Source organism: Camelina sativa, chromosome 5 (assembly GCF_030686135.1).
Source record: "Camelina sativa cultivar CO46 ecotype springtype chromosome 5, ASM3068613v1".
In the NCBI taxonomy this organism is placed as follows: domain Eukaryota; kingdom Viridiplantae; phylum Streptophyta; class Magnoliopsida; order Brassicales; family Brassicaceae; genus Camelina; species Camelina sativa.
The window spans coordinates 8,108,788-8,132,882 of NC_141884.1; the positions used below are offsets into that span (position 1 = coordinate 8,108,788).

The following is a 24,095-nucleotide window of genomic DNA, read 5'->3' on the forward strand; positions in this document are numbered from 1 at the left end:
TCTGAATATTTTTGTATATTTGCAACTGTTTAACAATGCGCTAATATGGGGATGAGTAATATAGAAGCTTCACATCACCCAGTGTGAAAGTAAACTAGGTCATGCGTTATGTTTAATGTTTAGACTGTGATGTAAGGTTTTACTTGCGGGAAGTAGGGAACTTTGACTTCAGTTCACGTGAGGTGATATTTCACTTTAATCCCGGGGATTAAAAACGTTACACTAATTAATATGTAATATAGTATTTTACACAGTAACTTGTATAAGTGTTTCAAATATGATATGAAATATCAAATATGTATTACCTTATTTTGTTTTATTTTAATACGTAGGAAACGTTTTGAGATTAAAGATGATTTCATTTAAAAATAAAAATAAAAAATGTGTGGAGTGATGTTACTACAAAACAATCGTTTCAGTTACTTCAGATAGAATTAGTACATGCATGATGCTTTGAAAATGCATATGTAATCAAATTCTAAAAAGAAACATTAAATATTAATTAGTTGAATTTTTATTTTGTTAAAGACGTATTCACAGCCACGCTATCTTTTCTTCCACTTGTAGTTCAGGGTTTCTATCACTTAGGTGGTTACGCTCAAGTAATTAGCGCTATGAGATATGATTATCCAAGTAGTTTTTTGAAGGTTATAAGCGTTTTATCAATATAACTAATATGATCATCCAAATAAATAAATATAGGTTATATGCGTTTCTCAATAGAACTAACCTTAACCAAAAAAATAAAATTAAGAAGTTTAATCACTATAACTGTATACAGCTGTCCACGCCTAAGATATAAATGTGAATATATTACATCATAAGAAAACAATTCTTTTCTTTTTTTTTTGTTACAAAGGAATAAGTAACGTATCAGAGTTAGGAAACAGTTTTTGACAGTCAATTGATATGATCCTTTGCTTTAAAGTTTTAACAATAAGAATAGAATTCATGATATTACTGCTACGTTATGGAGTATATATAAGGGTATATTTATAGGGGATCATGTGGGGGTGATCTTAGATGAGAAATAATGTAAAAATATTGTAAGATCAGGGCTTAAGATCTTTTGTTAAGAAGGAAGTTATAGGGAGAACAGGTATAAGATCTTAAGATTTAATAATATAATATTCTTATAGAATTTTTAAAATATTGAATAAATACAAAGATTAATGTTTAATATATAATTTAAGTATGCTTAAAACTATTTAATATAATGTTTATTAATTTTCTTATTAAACATATTACAATTATTAAAATTTATAAAATAACATTTTAATTGAAAATTATTACAACTTTTATTAAAAAAAAAAAAACATTATCAACTTGTAGGGGTGATAGACCATTCCGGAAGGTTGCATCCTTTTTTGGCTTAAAATATGAAACTTCTTCACTGAGACGATTCACAATACGCAAGAACAACGGCTTGTTCATTCGAAACCGTCGCCGGAAATGGTGAGCATTGTAAGTGGGATTATCAGAAAAATAATCGTTCCACAGACGTTCATGCCCTTCTTCTCGTTTTCTATCAATATATTCACGTGGTTTCCTTTCCACCGGAATTTCCTCTTCAACAGATTGAAATTGGTTACTAAATTGCTCTTGAAAGTATTGGTTTAAACTATCATTATGGGGATCATAATGATAGTGAAATTTGTTGGAAGAGGATGCCATAGCAATGAAGGAAAGAAAGAAATATTTGTTTTAGGTGAGAAGTGAAAGTGTTTTTAGGAAAAGAAATATTTGTTTTGGGTGAGAAAGAAATTTGTGTTTGATGAATGAAAGAAATATTTGACTTTGGTGATAGAAGGAAATGTTTGTTTGGTGGGGAGAAAAAAATGTCTCATATATATAGAGTGATCAATTGCAAATTCCAAACTAAACACACGGGTTCATAATTCGCAAAATAAAATAACAACAGCCAACTTCACGGACCAATAATTCGCAGAAAAAGACAACAACAGCCAACATCACGGGTTCATAATTCGCAAAAAAAAACAGCAACAACCAACATCACGGGTTCATAATTCACAAACAGCCAAACATCTTTCCAAGACAATAAATTACTTGACCTCTTTCACTATGTCCGTCAGCTGGATCACTCGGTCCGTCAGGTGGTTCACTTTGTCCTTCAGCTGGATTACAAGAACCTTGAGCTGTATCATTTGGTCGTTGAGTTGGATTACTTGCTCCTTGAGTTGGATAACTTCGTCATTGGGTTGAGCATCACGGTTCGACAGACTACGTAACGGACCAGCTTCACGGTTCGACAGACTTGGTAACGGACCAGCTTCACGGTTCGACAGACTTGGTAACGGACCAGCATCACGGTTCGACAGACTAGGTTCATAGTAGGCAGTCTCAGCCTCATCTTCTGTATCGGAACTATAGTTTAAGGGGCTGTTTATGCCCTCGTCATAGTCAGAGAACATGTCTAAGTGCAACCTGAAACCAAAACAAACCAAACATTCGAAATTCATTAAAGTTTCCCAAAATACAAGAACATATCTAACCCGATTCATTAAAAACATCATATAAAGCTAAAATTTCTGAAAACATTAATTAAAAACATTCATCAAAGTTTCTGAAAATACATAAACATCAAATAAATATAACCCGATTCATGAAAAACATCTTATAAAACTAAAATTAAACAAGCATAAACCCTAAAGCTAAAACAGTTCAGCCATTAGCTTTTTCTTTAGAGCTTTTTCATCTTCATCTAGCGTTTCTTTCTTGGCAATGAGAGTGTCTAGAATGGACATCTTTTGAAGTTCCTTCATGCCCTCTAAATCCTTTTTTTTAATTTCCCACATTTGACTAAAATCTGTCGATGGTGCAGCCTTCTCTTTGCCTTTGTTCCTCGCCTTTTTCATTGCCTTTATTCCAGCAGGCCTGCTCTCCTGCTCACCCACAACAGACCCTGACGATGGTGCAGCCTCCTCATCCGCTTTTCTTTTGGAAGAGGTGGTTGTCTTTGGAGTTGGGTTCATAGGCTCATTATTAATCCATTTCTGTTCATAGCGAAGCACATTCCAAGCATACTCTAAACTAAACTTCTTCTTGTACAGCTTCGTGTATAGTTGGTGAGCATTGTGCAGAATATCCACATCATTCATGCCACTAGCTTTCTCACTTTTTGCCTCTGCGTATGCTCCACAAAACTTACTGACCTCCCTGCTTATTTTTTGCCAGCGTTGTCTACAATGATCACGGAGCCTTGGTTCACCACCACCAAGGACATGATCGCTTGTTGCATAGTAATCACCAATGCGCTTCCAGAAGGATCCAGACGGTTGATCATTCCCAACAATCCCATCCTTCGATGTGTTTAACCAGGCGCTTATTAATACTAAGTCATCCTTTGCGGACCATATCCTTCTCTCCCTACGTTGTTCTGCTGTCTCTTCAGTTTGAGTATGAGGTTGACTCGGCTGTGGACTGGTTTGCGAGCAAAAAGAAGGGATTTGAGGAGATCCAAGGTTTACATTTGGAGAAAAGCTGTCGTAGGGGAAGTTTAGAAGACTAAAGTAGGATTGAGACTGACTATTAGGATTATTATTTGATTCCATAGGAAATTTTTTTTAAAACGGAGGTAGTGAATGAAAACGGAATAAGGCGAGGAAGAGAAGTAGCAATGTCTTACGAAAGAAGCTGATTTACGAAAGAAGATGAGGAAGAGAAGTAGCTATGTCTTAAGAAAAAAGATGATTTACGAAACAAGATGAGGAAGAGCAGTAGCTATGTCTTAAAAAAAAATATGATATCCGAAACAAGATGAGGAACAGAAGTAGCTATGTCTTAAGAAAAAAGATGATTTCCGAGAGAAGATGATTTAGAGATTGGTAAGAAAGAAGTAAATAAGATTGGTTAATATAGAGAAATTAAGAAGATCATTAAATAAAAAGTTTTGTGTTGTTGGAGAATTTTAATTATACCTACTTCAGTCACATCAGCAGTAAATAAAAGACTTTAAGTGTTTTAGATAAGTAATGTCTTTGTACTATCAAACATCACAAAGAAACAACCAACATAGAACATCACAACCAACATAGACATTTAGTGTTTTAGAGAAGTAATGACTTTGTACTATCAAACATCACAATGAAACAACCAACATACACTCTCGCAATCACCATCACAATAAATTTTCAACCAAGACAATGAAAATAACAATACTTTTAAACCAACCAACATACACTCTCGCAATCACCATCACAATAAATTTTCAACCAAGACAATGAAAATAACAATACTTTTCAATTAACTTTAGAGAGTGGTACTAACCTTTTACTTTAGATGAATGTTGTTTGCGGGTTTCCAATTTAAATCGCCCTGCTAAACCTCACCTACATGCCTCATAAACAAACAAAAATCGATTAATGATTAGTAACAATACAACAAACACTATAATCAAAGGCAATAAGATCAATAAAACAAACGCTATAATCAAACGCCCTAAACCCTAAATCAAGTTTTCCCCAAATCCGAAACCCTTAACTCAGTTTTTCCCCAAATTCGAAACCTTAAACAAAACCTAATCGAAACCCTAAATCAATTTTCCCCCAAATTCGACCCTAAATCGAATCGAAACCCTAAATCAATTTTCCCCCAAATTCGAAACCCTAAATCGAATCGAAACCCTAAATCAATTTTAATCGAAACCCTAAATCAATTTTCCCCAAAATTCGAAACCCTAAATCGAATCGAAACCCTAAATCCAACTTTCCCCAAATTCAAAACCCTAAAACCAAATGAAACAGAGAAGACGACGAGACAGAGGAGATTACCTAGCCGACGACACAGAGGAGACGGAGATGACGACGAGATCTTCAGCTTCGCGACGCAGAGGAGATGTCTACACTTTGCGAGACAGAGGAGACGACGATAATCGGTGGCTCCGGAGTAGACGACGACACGAGGAGACGAGGAGACGACTAGGAGACGGTCGCCCCAGTGTTTCAATCGCCGGACAGAGGAGAAGACGATGCCGGAAAAAATTCTCTCGTGGTTTCCAGGAAATCGCGTATCGGGAAAGAGAGAAGAAGAAAATGAAAATTAAACAAGGAATGAAATGAAAAAAAAAAAATTGCATAAGTTAAACAACCGGACACGTCAGCACAAGATCAGGGCGAGAACTGATCTTAATTAAGATCGTTTCATCTGATCTTAGGGCCACTGTTCACTAAATTTGATTTTTTTAAGGCCCAAGATCAGGTGAGGTGTTTCCCCAATAAATATGGCCTAAGGGAGTTAAAGAGAATAAAATGTGAGTAAAATAATTGTAGTTGAATGCAAAGGAGGTCTAGTAAGGTAGGACTAGGGGCTTTGTTAGATCAAATCAGATGTCAAAAGGGCATAATGAAAATGTAATATCAAATCACACAAATGTTTCTCAATAAAAAACATGGTCCTACAGTTCTACTTTCTACTGTTTGACTGTTTCCTTCATCTTGTCGCTTTGACGTTATCTTTACCCCGTATGCTTATTATTATTATTTTCTTTCACATCTACGAAACAACATTTATATTCATAAATAAAACCAGAAACTTAAACAATATAGGCATGATCAATTTAACTTCGCATTATTATTCTTAAAAATAAAATCTGCTATACCATATTACATATGTGCAATATATAATTTACCACAATGCAACATCTCTACTAGTGCAGAGGATAACACGAAACTTTATTTATTATATATCGTCTACAACAAGACTACAACAACTCTACCAAATTATGAATAATTGAATAGGTTATCATTTTCTTTGGACATCTGATTGTCCGTATGGAAAATTGTTTTGTCCACTGTCTACGCTGCCGTGTGCACTTAATAATTTCCCGAAATGACAAAACTAAACCCTTAACTATGTATAATTAAAAACCAAAAAATATCTATGTATAGTAGTAACACTGGGGGTAAAAAGCTATGTATAGTAAACATAATAATATCATAACGGAACCAAATCTATATTGTTGTGTTTAAAAAGGAACTATTGGCTTTTTCCGAACTTAAGTAGAAAATTACGATCGCAATTTAGAAGTTGTCATGAGTTTTAAATGAGATTAAAGAGTGTAAATAGAAATCTATGAAGTGACAAGAAAGAAAAAAATAGAAAGCTAAGAAAGAGACAAACAAAAAAATAGGTTCAGAAGAGTGTTGACCAGAGGAACTGTGGATTCACCAACAAGTGGGACAAACTTTCTCTTACGTCCAAAACTGACGCAACAGTATCTTAACTCTTTCTCCTCATCATGAATCATATTCATATGACACGCACTCCATGTTCACTCTCTCCTCTCTCTCAGTTTGCTGTTTTTTGTTTTCTTTACTTTTTTCTCCTTGTTGTATAGCCTATTAATATGTTGAACTGATAACTCTACAATGATTTAGATCTCTTGTAATGCAAGCGCAATGTTGCGAATGATAAGGATAAGTGGATAACATTTATGAATCTATAACTAGAGCTCATGTTGCAGTATCTTGTAGCCTCGTAGAGTTCGAATATCATAATTAAAGAAAAAACAGTTTTATCATTAAGTTGTAATAAATGTGAGGTCCTTTTAATTCAATGTGTTGTTTCTTTTTTTTTTTTTTTTTCTGGACAAAGAGTATGTATTGTTGATTTGTTTCTAAAGTAAATTTTTATACTGTATATGTGGATTTGGGACTACTATGTGAATTTGGACAGGGCCAATCTTAAAGAATCAATTGAATTTAGAGGAAACAAGTTAAAGATTATAACTTGTGATATTTTTTCACAAAAATCCATCCTTAACTATACATGTTTTACTAACCAATTTTCTTTTACTTTTTTTTCTTCAATATATTTTTTTCTTCAATTTATATATTTTTAAAAGCGCGACGGTTTCACCTCGTTAGCCTCAAAATCATTCTTGAATTTTGATACGATAATACAATATTCACAAGTAAAAACACTAGACTACAAAATCTAATAATGTGTGGTTTGAACTTATAAAAAATATAACTAAACATGTTTGATGTATGCATTTACTGAAAATGGTTTTGAACATATATCAAAGTAGGAACAATTGGTGAAAATCATGGGCTGCATTACTCAAACAAAAAAAACTTTGACTAAAACAAATTCAGGTGAATAAATCTTGTAACCAAGTTCCTAAATACACCGTCGCTTGTTAAAAGTGACAAAATTAGAAGAAAACTTTAGAAATTGCTATTTTATGTAAAAATAATACAAAGAACCAAATAGATAAAAAAGTTTCAACAAGAAAAAAAAAAAGTTAAGTACATAATTGGTTTAGTCAAAGTTTGAATTGCGTCAGTAATATATTTTCCATAGTTACATGATACATTGTAGAGAATTTTAAGCAAAGACATCATCACACAAAGATTATAGCTAGTATTATTTGCGAGATCAATCTTGAATTATATATTTAGATTATCACAAAATTAATATAGCCAGTAAAATAGAGGATAGTCCTTGATTGTCTGAATCCTCTTCTGAAATTCAGCATTCGTAATCATTGGTCTCTTCTCCAATTTACAAAACGTGAAAAGAAAAAAAAAATAGAAACCCACAAAAAGAAAAATAACAAAAACCCATCTGCAGATATTAGAATTTTTCTCTGTCTTCCAAAGTTCTTGGAACGTCATAAACACGACAAAAAGGGTATCAGTCAGATATGGGAACATATAAAGCTGAAGACGATTACGATTACCTCTTCAAGGTTGTCTTAACGGGAGATTCCGGTGTCGGAAAATCAAATCTGCTATCTCGATTCACCAAAAACGACTTTAGCCACGACTCACGCTCGACCATCGGTGTAGAGTTCGCCACACGTAGCATCCAAGTCGACGACAAGATTGTCAAAGCTCAAATATGGGATACTGCGGGCCAAGAAAGGTACTCATTTATAGGTGAACATATAAACCAAACTGAATCAGAGCACAAATGCGTATAGAAAGATCTGTTATTATCTAAAACTGACGGTCATTTAGTGTACCGAACCTAATCAACCAAAATTTTATAAAATATCTATAGACGTACGTAGTAATGCTACAAATATTATTTATTTAAAACTGTATATGTTATAATGTTATAAATACTGTATTAAGTTATAAAAAAAATTATCTTTGAAAACCAAAGTCACATCAAATCCACAAATAGTTTTGTTTAATGTTATAAAACCAAGACTTGAAAAGCTCGTACTAAAATGGGATTGTCCACCTCTAATAACAATTTCTCCTTACCTTTTTGCTCGATTATGTTTTTTCATTTATCCTAGTGAGCATTTGCAATTAGGTATCGAGCCATCACGAGCGCTTATTACCGAGGAGCCGTTGGTGCGTTACTAGTCTACGACGTGACAAGGCACGTGACATTCGAGAACGTTGAGAGATGGTTAAAGGAGCTAAGGGACCATACGGACGCAAACACTGTGATTATGCTCGTAGGTAACAAAGCTGACTTGTGTCACCTTAGAGCCATCTCAACGGAAGAAGTGAAAGACTTCGCGGAGAGAGAGAACACTTTCTTCATGGAGACTTCCGCACTCGAAGCTATAAATGTTGAAAACGCTTTCACAGAGGTTCTCACTCAGATTTACAGAGTCGTTAGCAAGAAGGCTCTTGATGCTGGAGATGATCCTACCACTGCTTTGCCTAAAGGACAGATGATTAACGTTGGAAGCCGAGATGATGTTTCAGCCGTCAAGAAATCGGGTTGCTGCTCGACATAGCAGAAATGAGCTTTTCCTATTTTTTCTTTATTTCTTTCGGTGTAAATGGTAAGGTTACAAGATCGATTTAAATGTGAAAAAAAAAAAAACTGAGAACTCTTCAAATATCATGTAACGTAAATACACCAATTGTTTTAGCATATAACATGTGATTGAGAAGAAAGCTGCAAAAATCAGAGGCCCAAAACTTCAGAGTTTATTTATCATAAAGCCCATCAGATCATATAAAAAAAGAAGACTAGTCATTACTGCTTACCAACGCCGGAGAGTGTTTTGGCTGATGAGTTTGTTACGTCCAGAGTACGGTTGGATTTTCCAAACGGGAAGGATGGTAAGCCGGAGATTACCATTGGGGATGAAGTGTTGACTGTGATGAAGGGGTTGTGGCGGAATTGTATGATTGTGAAAGTTTTGGGTAGGCAGGTTCCCATTTCTGTCTTGAGTCGGAAGTTAAGGGAGATGTGGAAGCCTAAGGGGTCGATGTATGTTATGGATCTGCCTAGACAATTTTTCATGATCCGGTTTGAGTTGGAGGAGGAATACTTGGCAGCTCTTACTGGGGGTCCGTGGAGAGTGTTCGGGAACTATCTGCTCGTGAAGGATTGGTCCCCAAGTTTTGATCCGCTACGGGATGACATTGATACCACGCTAGTTTGGGTGAGATTGGCGAATATTCAGATTTGGTATTATCATCGGTCGATCATTATGAGTATTGCGCGTGGATTAGGGAAACCACTGCGGGTAGATTTGACAACTCTGAACGTCGAGAGGGCAAGGTTTGCTAGGGTCTGTGTGGAGGTGGATTTGTCACGCCCTTTGAAGGGGACAGTATTGATCAATGGGGAACGTTTCTTCGTATCGTATGAGGGGTTGATGAAGATTTGTTCGTCCTCTGGTCTATATGGACACTTAGTTCATGCGTGCCCACTCAGGAATGGGGTTAAAGACCTTGCTCTGGCCGTTTCAGATGAAAGTAATATGAGGAGTGAAGTAGCCAACGTCGCCAAGGAGACCAATGGTCTAGCCCAACAAAATAATATGAGGAGTGCAGCGACTAATCCCGCTAAGGAGATTAATGGTTCAACCCAACGGAATGATGGCTTTACAGAGGTGCGTAGATCAGGAAAAGCTCTAGGGATGGCTGCAAGATCCTCGGTGGTTGCGGTGGGTCCGGTCGGTGGTAAGTTGGAGCGAGTTTTACGGGAAATTCCTGGGAATCAGGGGATGGAGATTGCGAATCGGTTCAGTGGTTTAGAGGAAGATTCGCAATCTGCGGAGATCACGGAAGTTGCCATCCCGGTGAGTGCAAATAAGGAGAATGCGAATATTCAGCATGGAACACAAATGGAATTGAGTGTTTCTCAAGGCACATTCATGCAATTTAATTCAAATTCGACAAAACCTGGTGGTGGGGTTGGTAATGGACAAAAAACTAAACGGGCTGCAGGAGGTAAGGCCGTAGAGTCTAATGGGCCGAGACTTAAACATGGGAAACCAGTTAGGCCGGTTAGGGGGCTGGTGTATGGCCCAACAAAGGAGGATGAGGTACTCTCTGCAAATGGGAAAAGACTGCAAGTTAAGGCGGTGAGTATGGGAAGATCCGGTGGAGTTTTTGTGGGTGCTCAGGGGGAGCCAATAGAATCAAATCGGGAATCCGGTAATAGTAACCGGCTTCCGATGAGTCCGTCAGATACAGAGGGTGTCCGGTCAGCACCGGTTTCGGCAGTTGACATGTCAGGTTTGGAGATGGGCTAACGATTGTCCCCGGTAGTTTGGATCAAGCGTAAACAATTTCTTATGAATTGTCTTTTATGGAACTGCCGGGGGGCGAATAAACCCAACTTCCGAAGAACTATTCGGTATTTATTGAAGAAGAATCCAACTGACATCTTGGCTTTGTTCGAAACACATGCGAGTGGTAATAGAGCGGGTCGGATTTGTCAAGGGCTAGGATTTGAGAATTCATTTAGGGTGGATGCTGTGGGTCATAGCGGGGGAATATGGCTTCTATGGCGGTCTGGTATTGGTGATATGGAAATAATCGATTCAACGGATCAGTTTGTTGCTGCAAAACTCTGTACTGGGACGGAGAGTGTGAATATGATCGTGGTTTATGCGGCTCCGACAGTGAGTAGGCGCAGTGGTCTATGGGATAAGTTAACGGAAGTTGTTCAGAGTTTGGATGGCACAGTATTTATCGGTGCTGATTTCAACACAATTGTGAGATTAGATGAGAGGTCGGGGGGTAATGGCAGACTCCCACAGGATTCTTTGGCGTTTGGTGACTGGATTAATAACTTGTCGTTAATAGATATGGGGTTTCGCGGGAACCAGTTTACCTGGAGAAGAGGAAGAGTGGAGGATACATATGTGGCCAAGAGATTGGATAGAGTCTTGTGCTGCCCTCATGCTAGGCTGAAGTGGCAAGAGGCACGAGTGACCCATTTGCCTTTTTTGGCATCTGATCATGCACCGCTGTATGTTCAAATGTGCCCTGAAGTTGTAAGGGATCCAGGGCGGAGACCATTCCGCTTTGAGGCAGCTTGGTTGATGCATCCAAGTTTCAAGGATTTGTTGGTGGCTTCCTGGGATGTCAATCTGACCACTCCGGAAGCATTGAATGTGTTAAGTCTCAAGCTTAAGAAGTGGAATAGAGATGTTTTTGGAGATATCCAGAAGCATAAGGATGGCATTGTACGGGAACTCAAGATAGTGCAGGACGCACTTGATTTGGTTCCATCGGATGATATGTTGAGTCAAGAGGAGTTTTTACTGAAACAGTTTGATGAGGTGTTAGAACAAGAGGAAGTCCTGTGGTTTCAGAAATCGAGGGAAAAATGGGTAGTGTTTGGGGACCGTAATACGAAGTATTTTCATACTTCAACTGTTATACGGAGACGACATAACCGGGTTGAAATGCTCCGAAATGAGGCGGACTAGTGGATCTCGGATGCACCAGAACTTGAAAATCTCGCAGTGCAATACTATAAGAGGTTATATTCGTTGGAGGATGTACCTATGGTAGTTGATAAGCTCCCGCAGGAGGGTTTTGCTAGTCTGTTAAGGGAGGATCGAGAGTGGTTGAATCGAGTCTTTACTGCAACGGAGGTGGAAGAAGCTGTTCGCAGTATGGGGAAGTTTAAAGCTCAAGGCCCGGATGGCTATCAACCTGTCTTCTACCAAGAATGTTGGGAGGTGGTTCGGGATTCAATGGGGAGGTTTGTTCTTGATTTTTTTAACTCAGGGCAGTTGCCTCCTGAAAAAATGATGCTCTCGTGGTTCTTATACCAAAGGTTGCCAAGCCAGAGCGAATAGTCCAATTCCATCCAATCAGTTTATGCAACGTTTTGTTTAAGACTATTACCAAGATGATGGTCCTCAGGCTGAAGCGTGTCATTGGAGGTTTGATTGGTCCTGCACAATCCAGCTTCATTCCTGGAAGGTTAAGTATTGATAACATCGTGGTTGTTCAAGAAGCTGTACACTCTATGCGGAGGAAGAAAGGTCGCAAGGGGTGGATGCTATTGAAATTGGATTTGGAGAAGGCCTATGATAGGATTCGTTGGGATTTCCTAGAGGACACTCTGCGGGTTGCAGGTTTTGATGACTGTTGGAGAAAGTGGATCCTGGAGTGTGTTAAGGACCCGTCTATGACCATTTTATGGAATGGTGAGAAGACAGAACCGTTTAAACCAACCCGTGGATTGTGACAGGGTGACCCTTTTGTCACCGTATCTGTTTGTCTTGTGCCTCGAGAGACTGTGCCAAATGATTGATAATTCAGTTGCAACTAAGGAATGGAAGCCCATAGCCTTATCTCGTGGGGGTCCTAAACTTTCTCATGTCTGTTTCGCTGACGATTTGATTTTGTTTGCTGAAGCATCAGTATCTCAGTTTCGAGTGATACGTAGAGTGTTGGAGAGGTTCTGCGTAGCTTTAGGACAGAAGGTTAGTTTGGACAAGTCAAAAATTTTCTTTTCAGAGAATGTGTCCCGGGAACTGGGAAAATCAATCAGTGATGAGAGCGGGATAAAGCAAACAAGGGAGTTGGGTAAATACTAAGGCATGCCTGTATTGCATAAGCGGATCAATAAAGAAACGTTTGGGGAAGTTTTGGAGCGAGTGTCTACACGTCTGTCAGGCTGGAAAGGGCATTGTCTAAGTTTTGCAGGGAGGCTTACTTTAACTAAGTCTGTGTTAGCTTCCATTCCAGTGCATACGATGAGTACAGTATGTTTGCCGGTGTCCGTGTTGAATGGGCTGAATAAAGTATCGAGGTCGTTCTTGTGGGGCAGTACACCAGAAAAAAGGAAGCTGCATTTGGTTGCTTGGGATCGAGTGTGTCTACCAAAGAGTGAAGGAGGGCTTGGAATTAGGGCGTCCAAGGAAATGAACAAGGCTTTAGTAGCTAAAGTGGGCTGGCGTGTATTGAATGACTGCACGAGTTTGTGGTCCAGAATTCTGCGAAGCAAATACAGAGTAGGTGGGATCCAAGATCATCGCTGGATTGTCGCAAAACGTCCAAAGTCTGCGGTGTGGCGAAGTGTACTCGTGGGGTTGATAGAGGTAGTTATGAGGGGAGCCAAATGGGTTGTTGGTAACGGTGCTGTTACACGTTTTTGGGTAGACCGATGGATATCAGATGTTCCTCTGCAAGACATGGTGAGTTCGGTTTTACCAGTTGGATATGATGAGCTTAGGGTGAAAGACTGTTGGCGTGATGGAGAGGGTTGGCTGTTGGATCGGATTATGCCTTACATATCACAACACACGCGTCTACAGTTGGCTGCGGTGGTCGTGGACAATGTGACTGGAGCGTGTGATCGCCTATCATGGGGTGAAACTGCTGATGGTACTTTTACGGTGAAGTCAGCATATTCTTTGTTGATCCAAAATACGCAGCCTAGACAGGATATGTCGAGTTTTTATGATCGGATTTGGCATGTTCTTAGTAGGGAAAGAGTGAAGACGTTTCTCTGGTTAGTGGGGCAGCAGGTTATAATGACGAATGTTGAACGTTCTCGACGACATTTGGGAGATACTAGCGTTTGTCAGGTCTGTAAAGGGGGTGAGGAAACAATAATGCACGTGCTACGCGATTGTCCCTCCATTGCAGGTCTATGGAGACGGCTTGTGCCGGTACGTCAGAGGCAACAATTCTTTAGTGATACGTTACTTGTATGGTTGTACAGGAACTTGTCTCTGAAGAATGCGGCTACTGCGTATGCATGGTCCACCATATTTGCGTTGGGAATCTGGTGGGGGTGAAAGTGGAGATGTGGGTATGTGTTTGGAGAAGTCGGGAAATGTCGAGACAGAGTCAAGTTTATCAAGGATTTGGCTGTTGAAGTTACTCAAATACATAGGCGTCAGAATGCAAGGAATGGAGTAGAGAATCGGGTTCTGAGTATGGTTAAGTGGCACAGGCCAATGGAGGGATGGATCAAACTGAATACTGACGGAGCTTCTCGTGGTAACCCAGGATTAGCTACGGCCGGTGGTGCTTTGCGAGACTCGCTGGGTCAATGGTGTGGGGGGTTTGCGTTCAATATTGGCATTTGTTCGGCACCATTGGCAGAGTTGTGGGGGGTGTATTATGGGCTTCATATTGCATGGGGGAAGGGAATAGTACTGATTGGCCCATGGAGGTTGATTCGGAGTTAGTGGTCGGTTTTTTGCAGACGGGGGTTAGCGAGACTCACCCGTTGTCGTTCCTGGTACGCTTGTGCCAAGGCTTTTTCTCTCGGGACTGGATAGTCCGCATCTCACACATCTATAGGGAAGCTAACCGTCTTGCCGACGGGTTAGCCAACTATGCTTTTTCATTGCCTTTAGGTTTTCATTTTTTAGTGTTGAGACGTTTATTGAGGATGATGTCCGCGGAACTACGTTTCCAAGGCATGTCCGTTTGTAGTTCTGCTTTTTCAGTTTAAATAAATTACAAGGAGGCTTGACTCCTTGTCCATTACCAAAAAAAAAAATGTTAAATTATAAAAGTGAAATTTAAAGAAGAGAAATTTATTATTTATGCCATGTACAGTGACAACTCTTTTGGAAGATGCCATTTTCGTTTATTTCTTCTCCCGCCTGCCACAAGAGCAAATTAGAAAGACAAATTTACCCTGCTAAATTTATTGTTTTTAATTACCATATTTTTCTTTCCAAAATCTATTATCACGTTTTTTCATCTCTTTCTCTTTCTTTCTCCAACCTCTCATCTTTTCACAAAATCTTAAATTTCTCTTCAATCCATCATCTTTTCACATTCAAATCTCTCCATTTATTGTTTCTACAACATTGTTTTTCACAGAATTGGACTACACAAGGTAAGAGACATTTCCTAATTTTTGTGTCTATTAAGTCTATCAATTTTATCTATTTGAAGATATCAATTTTCAGATCTGATTAGTTTCTTTTCTCTGTTACTTAGATCTGCGGTTCAGCTGGTGGACACAAGTGTTGGAATCCAAGAAGCCATCATTGGAAGTAAAGTTAGATATTATTTGATGGACTAGATTTAGAAGACATGATTCAGATCTGGTCTACCGACATTTGTCTATCCACTTGTCGATTGTACGATTAGCGTGGACATGGGCACTGCAAGGGTGGACCAGTTTTAAGTTATCAAAGGACAAGTGTTGTCAACCAAGCGGATTTGGTTCACTAAAGAAACCGATGGACAAAACTATGGTGGACAAAAACCTGTCCAAGCATTGAATTTGGTCCACCGGAGACACAATAAGGTCTGCATATGCATCTGCATATATGAATAGTGGAAAAAATGGTTTTATGTTATTGATGGACAAGTGTTATCAAACCAATCAGATCTAGTCTACTAAAAAAACGGAAGACATAATTGGGGTGGACAAGTGTTATCAAACCAAGCAGATCTAGTCTACTAAAAAAACGGAAGACATAATTGGGGTGGACAAGTGTTATCAAACCAAGCAGATTTGGTCTACTAAAAGAGCGGTAGACATAATTGGGGTGGACAAGTGTTTGTCAACAAAGCGGATCTGGTCACTCATCAGACCGAAGAACATAAATATGGTGGACAAAAACTTGATTGCACAATTTTATCATTTTTTAAAGAAAAATTCATTTCTTGTAATTTAAGGGTAAAATTGTATTTTTTTTATATGGCACAAACAAAAAAATGGCATTTCTAAAAAGGAAACAATTAAAGTGGCATTTTTCACAACTTTAATTTTGAAAATGTCATTTCTCATAAAATTCCCTTAAAAGAATATATCATTGTTCTAAAATTATAATCTAACCATCAGAACCGGTCATTTTCACTTGAATTTGTATGATCTGGCCCAGGCATTGAATGTGGCACCATAGATCCCTCAAAGGTTCAATCTCATTGGCTCCACGACGCTATCTAATTGTTAGCATTGCATCATCTATTGGTTTACAAATAGTACATCTATATAGATGGCGCTAAATGTCAATTTCGTATTTTTTCATACTTCTTAAGTTAATTGTACTTAATTTTATATTTGATCTAATTTGGTCACACCAAAGCCAAAATTATTCTCAATAAAATCAAAGAGAATAATAAAGACATTTTCTTTCTTGGATGTATGATTAAAAGCCCCACGAGAGCTTCTGATTACGGACAACGACAGAACTTATCCATTTTGGTAAAGAAATATGAACACTATCTTCACATCGATTTGTCACGTCTCTATTACCAACGCCGACGTGAAGAATCAACATGTCCGCTGGTCCCTAAAAAGCAGACCGACATGATAGACATATAAAAAAACCAAAATCCGGTACACCCGGTTCAGCCATTAGATTATCATGATTTGGTTATACTACTAATTTAGTAATTTTGTAATACCATAAAGTGATAAAACAAAGTTTGAGATGGACTCTGAGGTTCCCGTTAAGGATCAATCACGGGTTGGGCATTGGGATGTCCATTACATACACAACTTGAACATAGTGAATGGCCATTGTGATGAACTTTAAAGCAAATATGATTTTGGCCATGTTACATAATTTTTAGATAAATTATAACTTTAAAATCGAAAATGTCTTTATAGCTTACACACGAACACTCAAATCTGGTGTAGTTACATGCTGTTTTCTACACTAAAATTTAAAGCAATGGAAAACAAAAATTGTTGGAGATATATATTATTTTATTGGATTGTAACAACAAACACAATAAGAGACCGACATTATGATGTTTATGTTAAGTTGGATACGAGGTAGTTCGCTAAGATTCACATAATGATAGAATTTAGAACTTATAAGTTTCGTAAGGTGTTTTTTCTTTTTTTTTTTGCCATACTAGTAGTATTATAAAGATTAAAGTCATTGTTTCGACCAAATTTTATAAAGATTCCTCTTTTCCCTATAGGTGACGAAAAAGCTTACTTTTATATGTTTTTTTTAAAACAAACTTTTATATTTTTGATTTAGAAAGTGTATGAACCAGTTAGTGTTTAAAGAATTGGTTTATAGCATTGTCTTAATTTCATGAACTAAATTCCCAAAGTTGTCGAAGATGTCAATCTTTTTTCATTAAGGCTTTGAATGGCACCTGATTTTGCATCAGTTTTTGGCTTTAGATTCTGCAAAATCTATTTTTGAAGCCATTCACGATTATGAAAAAATAGCTTTCCTAGAATTTAGGAAAACCAGATTTTGGTGGATTTTACAAATTTTTTCATAAAATCTAAAAACCACATTTTGTGGGTTTTTACTTTTTAGCGTGACATTTTTTTTTTCTTTCTAAAAATCACATCATTATATTTTTCTATCTTTTAATAAAAGTTTATAATTATTATTTTACTATTTTAAAAATAATTATTATACATAAAAACCAAAAACTAATCAAGTTACCATTCAAGATTTTGCAAAAACTAAAATCTACACCAAAAATCAAAAAACTAAAAAAATCAAAAACTAAAATCCAAAAACTAAAAACCAAAATCTATAAACCAGTAGCCATTCATGGCCTAAGAAAACTTGTAATAGCTTCTTATTATTTTAATTAGAAATTTTCATAAATTTTGAAATTATCTAATTTTCACACCATTAGAAACTAGTGATAAACAATATCTATTTCTCTTTATGCGTAAACAAAAAAAAACAATACACCTAATTTAAAAGGATGTGAGGAGTATATCTAGTGATTAACAATACATTACCTAAAATATTGATATTAATCTTTTCTATTTAATTTTTTTTTCAGTTACCTTATTTGCTAATGTATGGTATAATAGATTTTCTAATATCGCGTTAAATGATAAAAAATAATTTCTAAACTAGTGGTTTATGTTTTTGTTTAACTTTATATAATAAATTTTGTTAATAATTTATTTCCTCATACCACAAAAATCAAAATTAATTAATAGATAAAATGATTAAATTATGATTTTTTATAGATTTTCTTAAATTGAGTATATTCATTTTTTAAAGTAAATTGATTTTCTAAAAATTTAAATTTAATAACCTGATTATTATGGATATAATTTGAACGATTTCCTAAAATATAATAAAGATGTTATTTACCCTTTTATTTTTTAAAAATATTATATACACAATTGGATCATTTTGGCAACATAAATATATAAGTAGTCTTCTTGCATCTATCTTTCTTCGAGGCATCTTCCACGCTGTCGTTATAACTTTTTCATGCTGTCGTTAGAACTTTTAAACTATGTAATTTTTTTTGTCGGATTTGAGTGTTTTAGAATTTTAAGAATTAATCTCTTAAACGATAAACTCTTTGGCAAAAGTCAAATTTTGTGCAAAGCAATATAACAGTTTTTAATCCAATATAGCGGAGATTTTGTGGCCATTAGGCCCCTTGTGAGGTTTGCCATTTAGGTGCAATCATCCAATGTCAAAATATATTGGTGTTTAAGTTGTGACTAAAAAAAGCAGCTGCTACTGACACTTCTCTTGCCCTGAACATAACACTAGTTTATCACATCACGATAATGTATTGTTTATCACTAGTTTTAGTTGTATTGTTTTTTTTTTTTTTTATCAGTAGAGGTAATGTATTGTTTAAGAGGTAGTGCATATTCATTAACAAACAAAAAAACAATACAACTAATTTAAAAGGGATGGAGTATATCTTTGTAAAAGAAATAATTAAAAGTGTTAGTTACTACTTACTAGTACTACATAAAATATCACAAAAAAAAACATTAAAGTTAGTTAATTTCTAAATGAAATGAAGTATTAAAAAATGCTATCAAATTTCCTCAAAGTCAAATCAAATTAAATTTCCTTATATATTGATTGAGTTCCACTAAACTCGGTGGGGCAGACACAAGTCACACTACTTACCAACCCCAAAGCTCATTTATCCAAGATTACATCATAGCATCTAACACAAGTCTGCAAAATCTCTGGTTGCATCATTTAAACACACAAAAAATAGGAACTCCGATGCTCACTGCCAAAAGTTTAAGCACAGCATGATTGGTTTGCCACGAGTTTTCCTTTTAATCATGGTTTTGTCAAAATCATCATCCGTATGTCTTACTTTATTATTGCCTTGATAGAGAAACTCTCAAAAAGTAAATTTATATCGTGTAAACATTGTTAGTCAATTATTACTGAAACTAGGAATCGTAGAGGAAAAAATCCATTACTAAATTTCAAAATGTATATGAAGTCGGGTACATTCTTTTTCTCAGCAAATATATTTATCACTTATTTGATCATATCGCGTATGAAAACCGACGATTGAAAGCAACAACCAACGTATATAGATTACCATTTGGTACTATCTATATTGTATGGGATTATTCAATTAAAATGGTTTATAAACAGTATAACAACAAGATATGTAAAGAGATCAATAAATGGTGGTGGTATAGTGAAAGATTTCTATTGGCCATGGATTCTTCTTTTGGGTTCTTCTAGCCAATGATCGAGTTCTCTGCATTTATATAATCACCACTATTAGCTCCTCCTTCGCAGTCGGCAGCTATATAATTCACAAACACCTTAAACGACAACAACAAATCTAATTGTTTACGGTACATAGATTATGTTTCTAATTAGGTTGACTTCTATGTCTAAGGAATATACGCTTAATCATAAAATTGTTAAAATGGAAACGATTCTAGTTTGTCATATGTTTTGTGTGCTAAAATATGTATAAATATCCACTAATTAATGACAACATAGGTTGTACGTTGTAACTCAGTAAATAGATTTGATTATCAATCTCGAAGAAAACTATAATTAAAATATGAAGTATATATATATATATATATATATACATATACTATATAGTGTTAATTAATATTTGAATATAACTTTTCATAAGTAAGCCTAACTGTTCTTAATTTCTTAATGTACTTATCTCCTCTCTCAGGGTCTGAATGGTAACAGCGTATTTGGTTGTGCGGGGAAAGCGGTTTTAGAGTGCGGTACGGATCAACTGCGGTACAAACGGTTTACGGGACAAGTGCGGTTTATACAAAATAAGTGGTACATAATAAAATTTGATTGGTGAAAAAAACTATTTGCGGTTTACAATAGAATATTTGAATGGTAAAAAAAATGTAATTGCAGTTCATGAAATATATATCGCTAAATTGATTATATTTGCACATAATTTTGTATATATGATAATATAATTATATCTGATAACCATAATAATAATAATTATAATGATAATTATAAATCTAATCTAATAAGCTATTGATTGTTTGTTTCAAATAATTAAATTGTATTTATTAGTTATTTGCTAAAACTTGTCAAAAAAAAGTTATTTGCTAAAACATAACTTAATTACATAAATACACATTAAACTCATAACCTTTTAAACTAATCATAATAATAAGTCAACTATAAAAAAAATACTTTCAAATAATAATGGATACTTGAATGAAAAAGGAAAAAGAAAAAAAATCAACTTTTTTTAAGTGATATAAAAGAATTTGTGTATGATAATATTTTTGTGTTGTATGTTTAATTTTATACAGATGTTCTACTATTATTAAATGAGATTATTAATTATGGGTGCGGATTTGCTAAAAACGCAGGGTATTGTCTAGATTGAAAAATTGAAGTGCGTTTTTGATATTTTAGGTGTAATTATGCATGTCTTGAATAACGCACACTGTACAACTTTTTAAATGAAACAAAACGCAAATAGGTAAATGAAAGGGTGAATTAGGTGAGTGACCAAAATAAAAAAATCATAGAAGAATATAGCACCATATTCAAAAAAATTAGAAAATCAGGATAAGGGTAGGGTGAAATTACCAGTTAGTCTTTTGGGTAGAGTAGGGGGTGGTGGCTGTTGGCCGGCGGCTGAGGAGGAGATGGCCGGAGGTGGTGGCCGGAACCCGGCGGCCGGAGGTGGTGGCCAGACCCGGCGGCCGGAGGTGGTGGCCGGAACCCGGCGGTCGGAGGTGGTGGCCGGAACCCGGCGGTCGGTGGTGGTGGCCGGAGGTGATGGCCGGAGGTTGGGAGGTGGTGGTGGTGAGAAGAAAATAAAAAGGACAAAAACTGTCATTAATACATAAATATAGAGAATATAATTAATTGATGGTTAGTGTGGTTAGTCTGTGAATTATAATTTTTTTTTGGGTTATACAACCCAATTCCCCTAAATGAAATTGTGAATGATGACATATTAGTGGTTTTCTATTTTTTTGTTTGAATACCGCACTTAGTGGTGTTACCATTCACTACCTCAGTCTCATTAGCATTAATGCCAGTCATCTTCTTTTTAGTCACGACGGTCAAAGGTTCCATAAATTCAGAAATCCTATTCTTCTTACAACAATTCAGAAAATGTAGTTTTCTTTTGAGTTGACCAATGGCGTTCTATAAAATTTAAAAAATTGCAGCCTATGACGGAACCAATATAATGGGTCATCTCAATTCGCTTTAATATCTACGATATAACAATATGTATTTTGTTCGGTATATCTGCATATGGTCGCACTAATGACATATTGACATGAAATAAATACGCCAACATTTATTTGGTTTGTAACTTTGTATATATATATATATAGTCTCAATCTGTTCATAATATATACTAGAATTTTAAATGAAAATAAAACTCCCTTACATATTAATGAAAAAAAATTATTCAATAGACTGTTTGCTTTCTTTTTTGTACGTACAAAAGCTAAGGTTCTTCAATATTACTGAAAATAAGAAAAATGGTGTTTTGACTTGTTGGAAAAGTTAACGTTTGGAGCAAGAAATTACGAAATTGAATGATAACTTCATTATTTTTTTGAGTCATGTGTTAACTTAACTAATTTATTTATTTTTGTGTGGGAAAAAAAAGAAAAAAAAAATATATATATATATATAATGCAGCGTACAATATTACAATATTATACTTGAGGGCAAAAAAAAAGGATCCTTATATAACAATGTAAATAATATATTGTAAAATTTGAAAAAAAATAATACTCTTGTATTTTTGTACTATAACAATGTAAATAATATATTATAAAAAAGGAGTAATATACTGTAATGCAATTTCAATTTTACAATACAAGGATCCTAATAAGTGACTTCTAGCTTCTTTTTTTTTTTTGTCATCTGATGTTATTAATATTACCAAAGTGAAACAAGTGACTGCTAGCTATCTAACAGAAAATGTTTTTGATATATTAACTGTAATTGTTTTTCACCTAGCATGAAATTGAAAACGCACCAAGTAATTATGAATCAATCTTAGTGCGGTGGGTGGCACTGACACAACTGATTAAAGCTGGATTTAAAGGCCCGAAATAGTAATCAGTCAAAAAAAAAAAAAAAGTAAAAGTTTCTTCTTCTTCTTAAGAAAAATGCTCTCTCTCTCTACTCGTATCATTTACTCTCTTACGTTCAGTTACAGCGCGTGCATCAACGAGCACATTGTGAGAGATGATTTAGCATTTACCAATTTCTTTCTTCTTTTTCTTTGGAAAAGGGACGTCTGAAGATAGTGATGTAAAAGGCTAAGGACAGGTTTAGTTCTATGTTGTCAAGTCATTTGTAAATTTATTTCTCACCTAGTTCATAAATATTTCTTCTTCTTAGTTGTTACTGTTGAACTAATGGTGTTATCGACCAAATTTAAGATATCTTTTTAAAATTTATTTGACTTTCTCATTCTCATTTTACATGAACAAACAAACAAAACCCATAGACCATAGTATCAATGATTTGTGTTAATAATGGTTATGTGTTTACCAAAATATTTTACTTGGAGGGTGAATCTTTGCTTATGAGTACAAACTTTTGCTTTGAAGAGATAGTTTTACGTATTATATTGGTATTTTTAACAACTGGTCGCTTATCAAGAAAACTATACGTTGAAAATCCAAAATGGTCTTATTCACAAAAGAAACAAAATCAATTCATAAAAGTGAAACTAGCAAACAACATTTTTGTTCTTACTAATTTCAATTAAATTAACAAGAACTTTTTCTTCAGCAAACTATAAAGAAATGCGTTATTCGTTTTAAATTAGTTAGCAGTAAAATATTATGTTGGGGGCATATTCAAGTCCAAGGTACAACATCGATCACATGTGTGACATTCATAATACTTTTTGTATAAAGTGAATTATTTTCTCACGATGAAATATATGAGTAAATGAAAAAGTAGCTAGTTGAGATACTTGATACACTACATGATAGTTTTATCAATCACAATCACAATCTCAAATATTATTGGGAGAAGGAAAAAAGATCGTGTATTAAGCGACCCCTCGAACAAATAAATATAAAAAAAAACGAAAGCAAAGGCATTGAATGAAATGTGGGGCTAAGAAGCTCGTCTGCAAAGAGAGAAAGAGAGGGAGGAAAAAGTAGAGGAAGAAGAAAGAAAGAAGTAAGTGAACAGTGTCCGAAACGGGTAAAAGAAGGACCAAGGAGAAGAGAGAGTGGAGAAGACGTGCCAAAAAAAGAGAGTGAGGGAGGGGTGTGAGGCTCGAGAGTTTCCAAAAGAAGATAGGAAACAGATGTCGGGGCATTAACCAATTGGGTATTTGAATTTGTAACCCGTTTTGTCCGGGTCCTGCCCCAACCTAACCTAACCCCCCTTCGTTGTTGTTGTTGTTGTTGTTGTGACCTCTCTCTATAGCTGTATCTATTATACATCTACACTGTCTCGCGTGTTCACCATAAAAAAAAAAAAAAAAAAATTGTAAAGGAAAATGTGAAAAAGAAAGAAAGAAAGAAAGAAAAAAAAAAGTCCCCCCTGATCCTCGGGTTCTTTGTAATTTATGACACTCCCAATTTAAGACCCTTCTTCTCACTTTTTCTCTCTATTTGTCCTTTTACAGATTCTTCAGTCTTACATTTCTACCCTTCTCTGTCTCTTGTATTTACTTGTACTTTTCATTGTCTGCTCTCTTGTTTGCTACATTGTG

General features: G+C 35.7%; 3 protein-coding genes across 3 annotated transcripts; all 3 read left to right on the forward strand.

Annotated features, from left to right (window-relative positions):
* Window positions 1-7,559: 7,559 nt before the first annotated feature.
* LOC104786166 (ras-related protein RABA1h) lies at window positions 7,560-8,862 on the forward strand. The gene is made up of 2 exons (XM_010511511.2): window positions 7,560-7,887; window positions 8,287-8,862. Exons 1-2 carry the CDS (start codon window positions 7,667-7,669, stop codon window positions 8,720-8,722), a joined length of 657 nt encoding a protein of 218 aa, XP_010509813.1. The 5' UTR covers window positions 7,560-7,666; the 3' UTR covers window positions 8,723-8,862.
* A 232-nt stretch (window positions 8,863-9,094) lies between these two features.
* Window positions 9,095-10,477, forward strand: LOC147943397 (uncharacterized). Its single transcript, XM_087512227.1, has one exon. The coding sequence runs from the start codon at window positions 9,095-9,097 to the stop codon at window positions 10,475-10,477; it is 1,383 nt and encodes a 460-aa protein (XP_087368353.1).
* Window positions 10,478-10,519: 42 nt separating this feature from the next.
* On the forward strand, window positions 10,520-11,662 carry LOC147943398 (uncharacterized). Its single transcript, XM_087512228.1, has one exon. The coding sequence runs from the start codon at window positions 10,520-10,522 to the stop codon at window positions 11,660-11,662; it is 1,143 nt and encodes a 380-aa protein (XP_087368354.1).
* The last annotated feature ends 12,433 nt before the right edge of the window (window positions 11,663-24,095 follow it).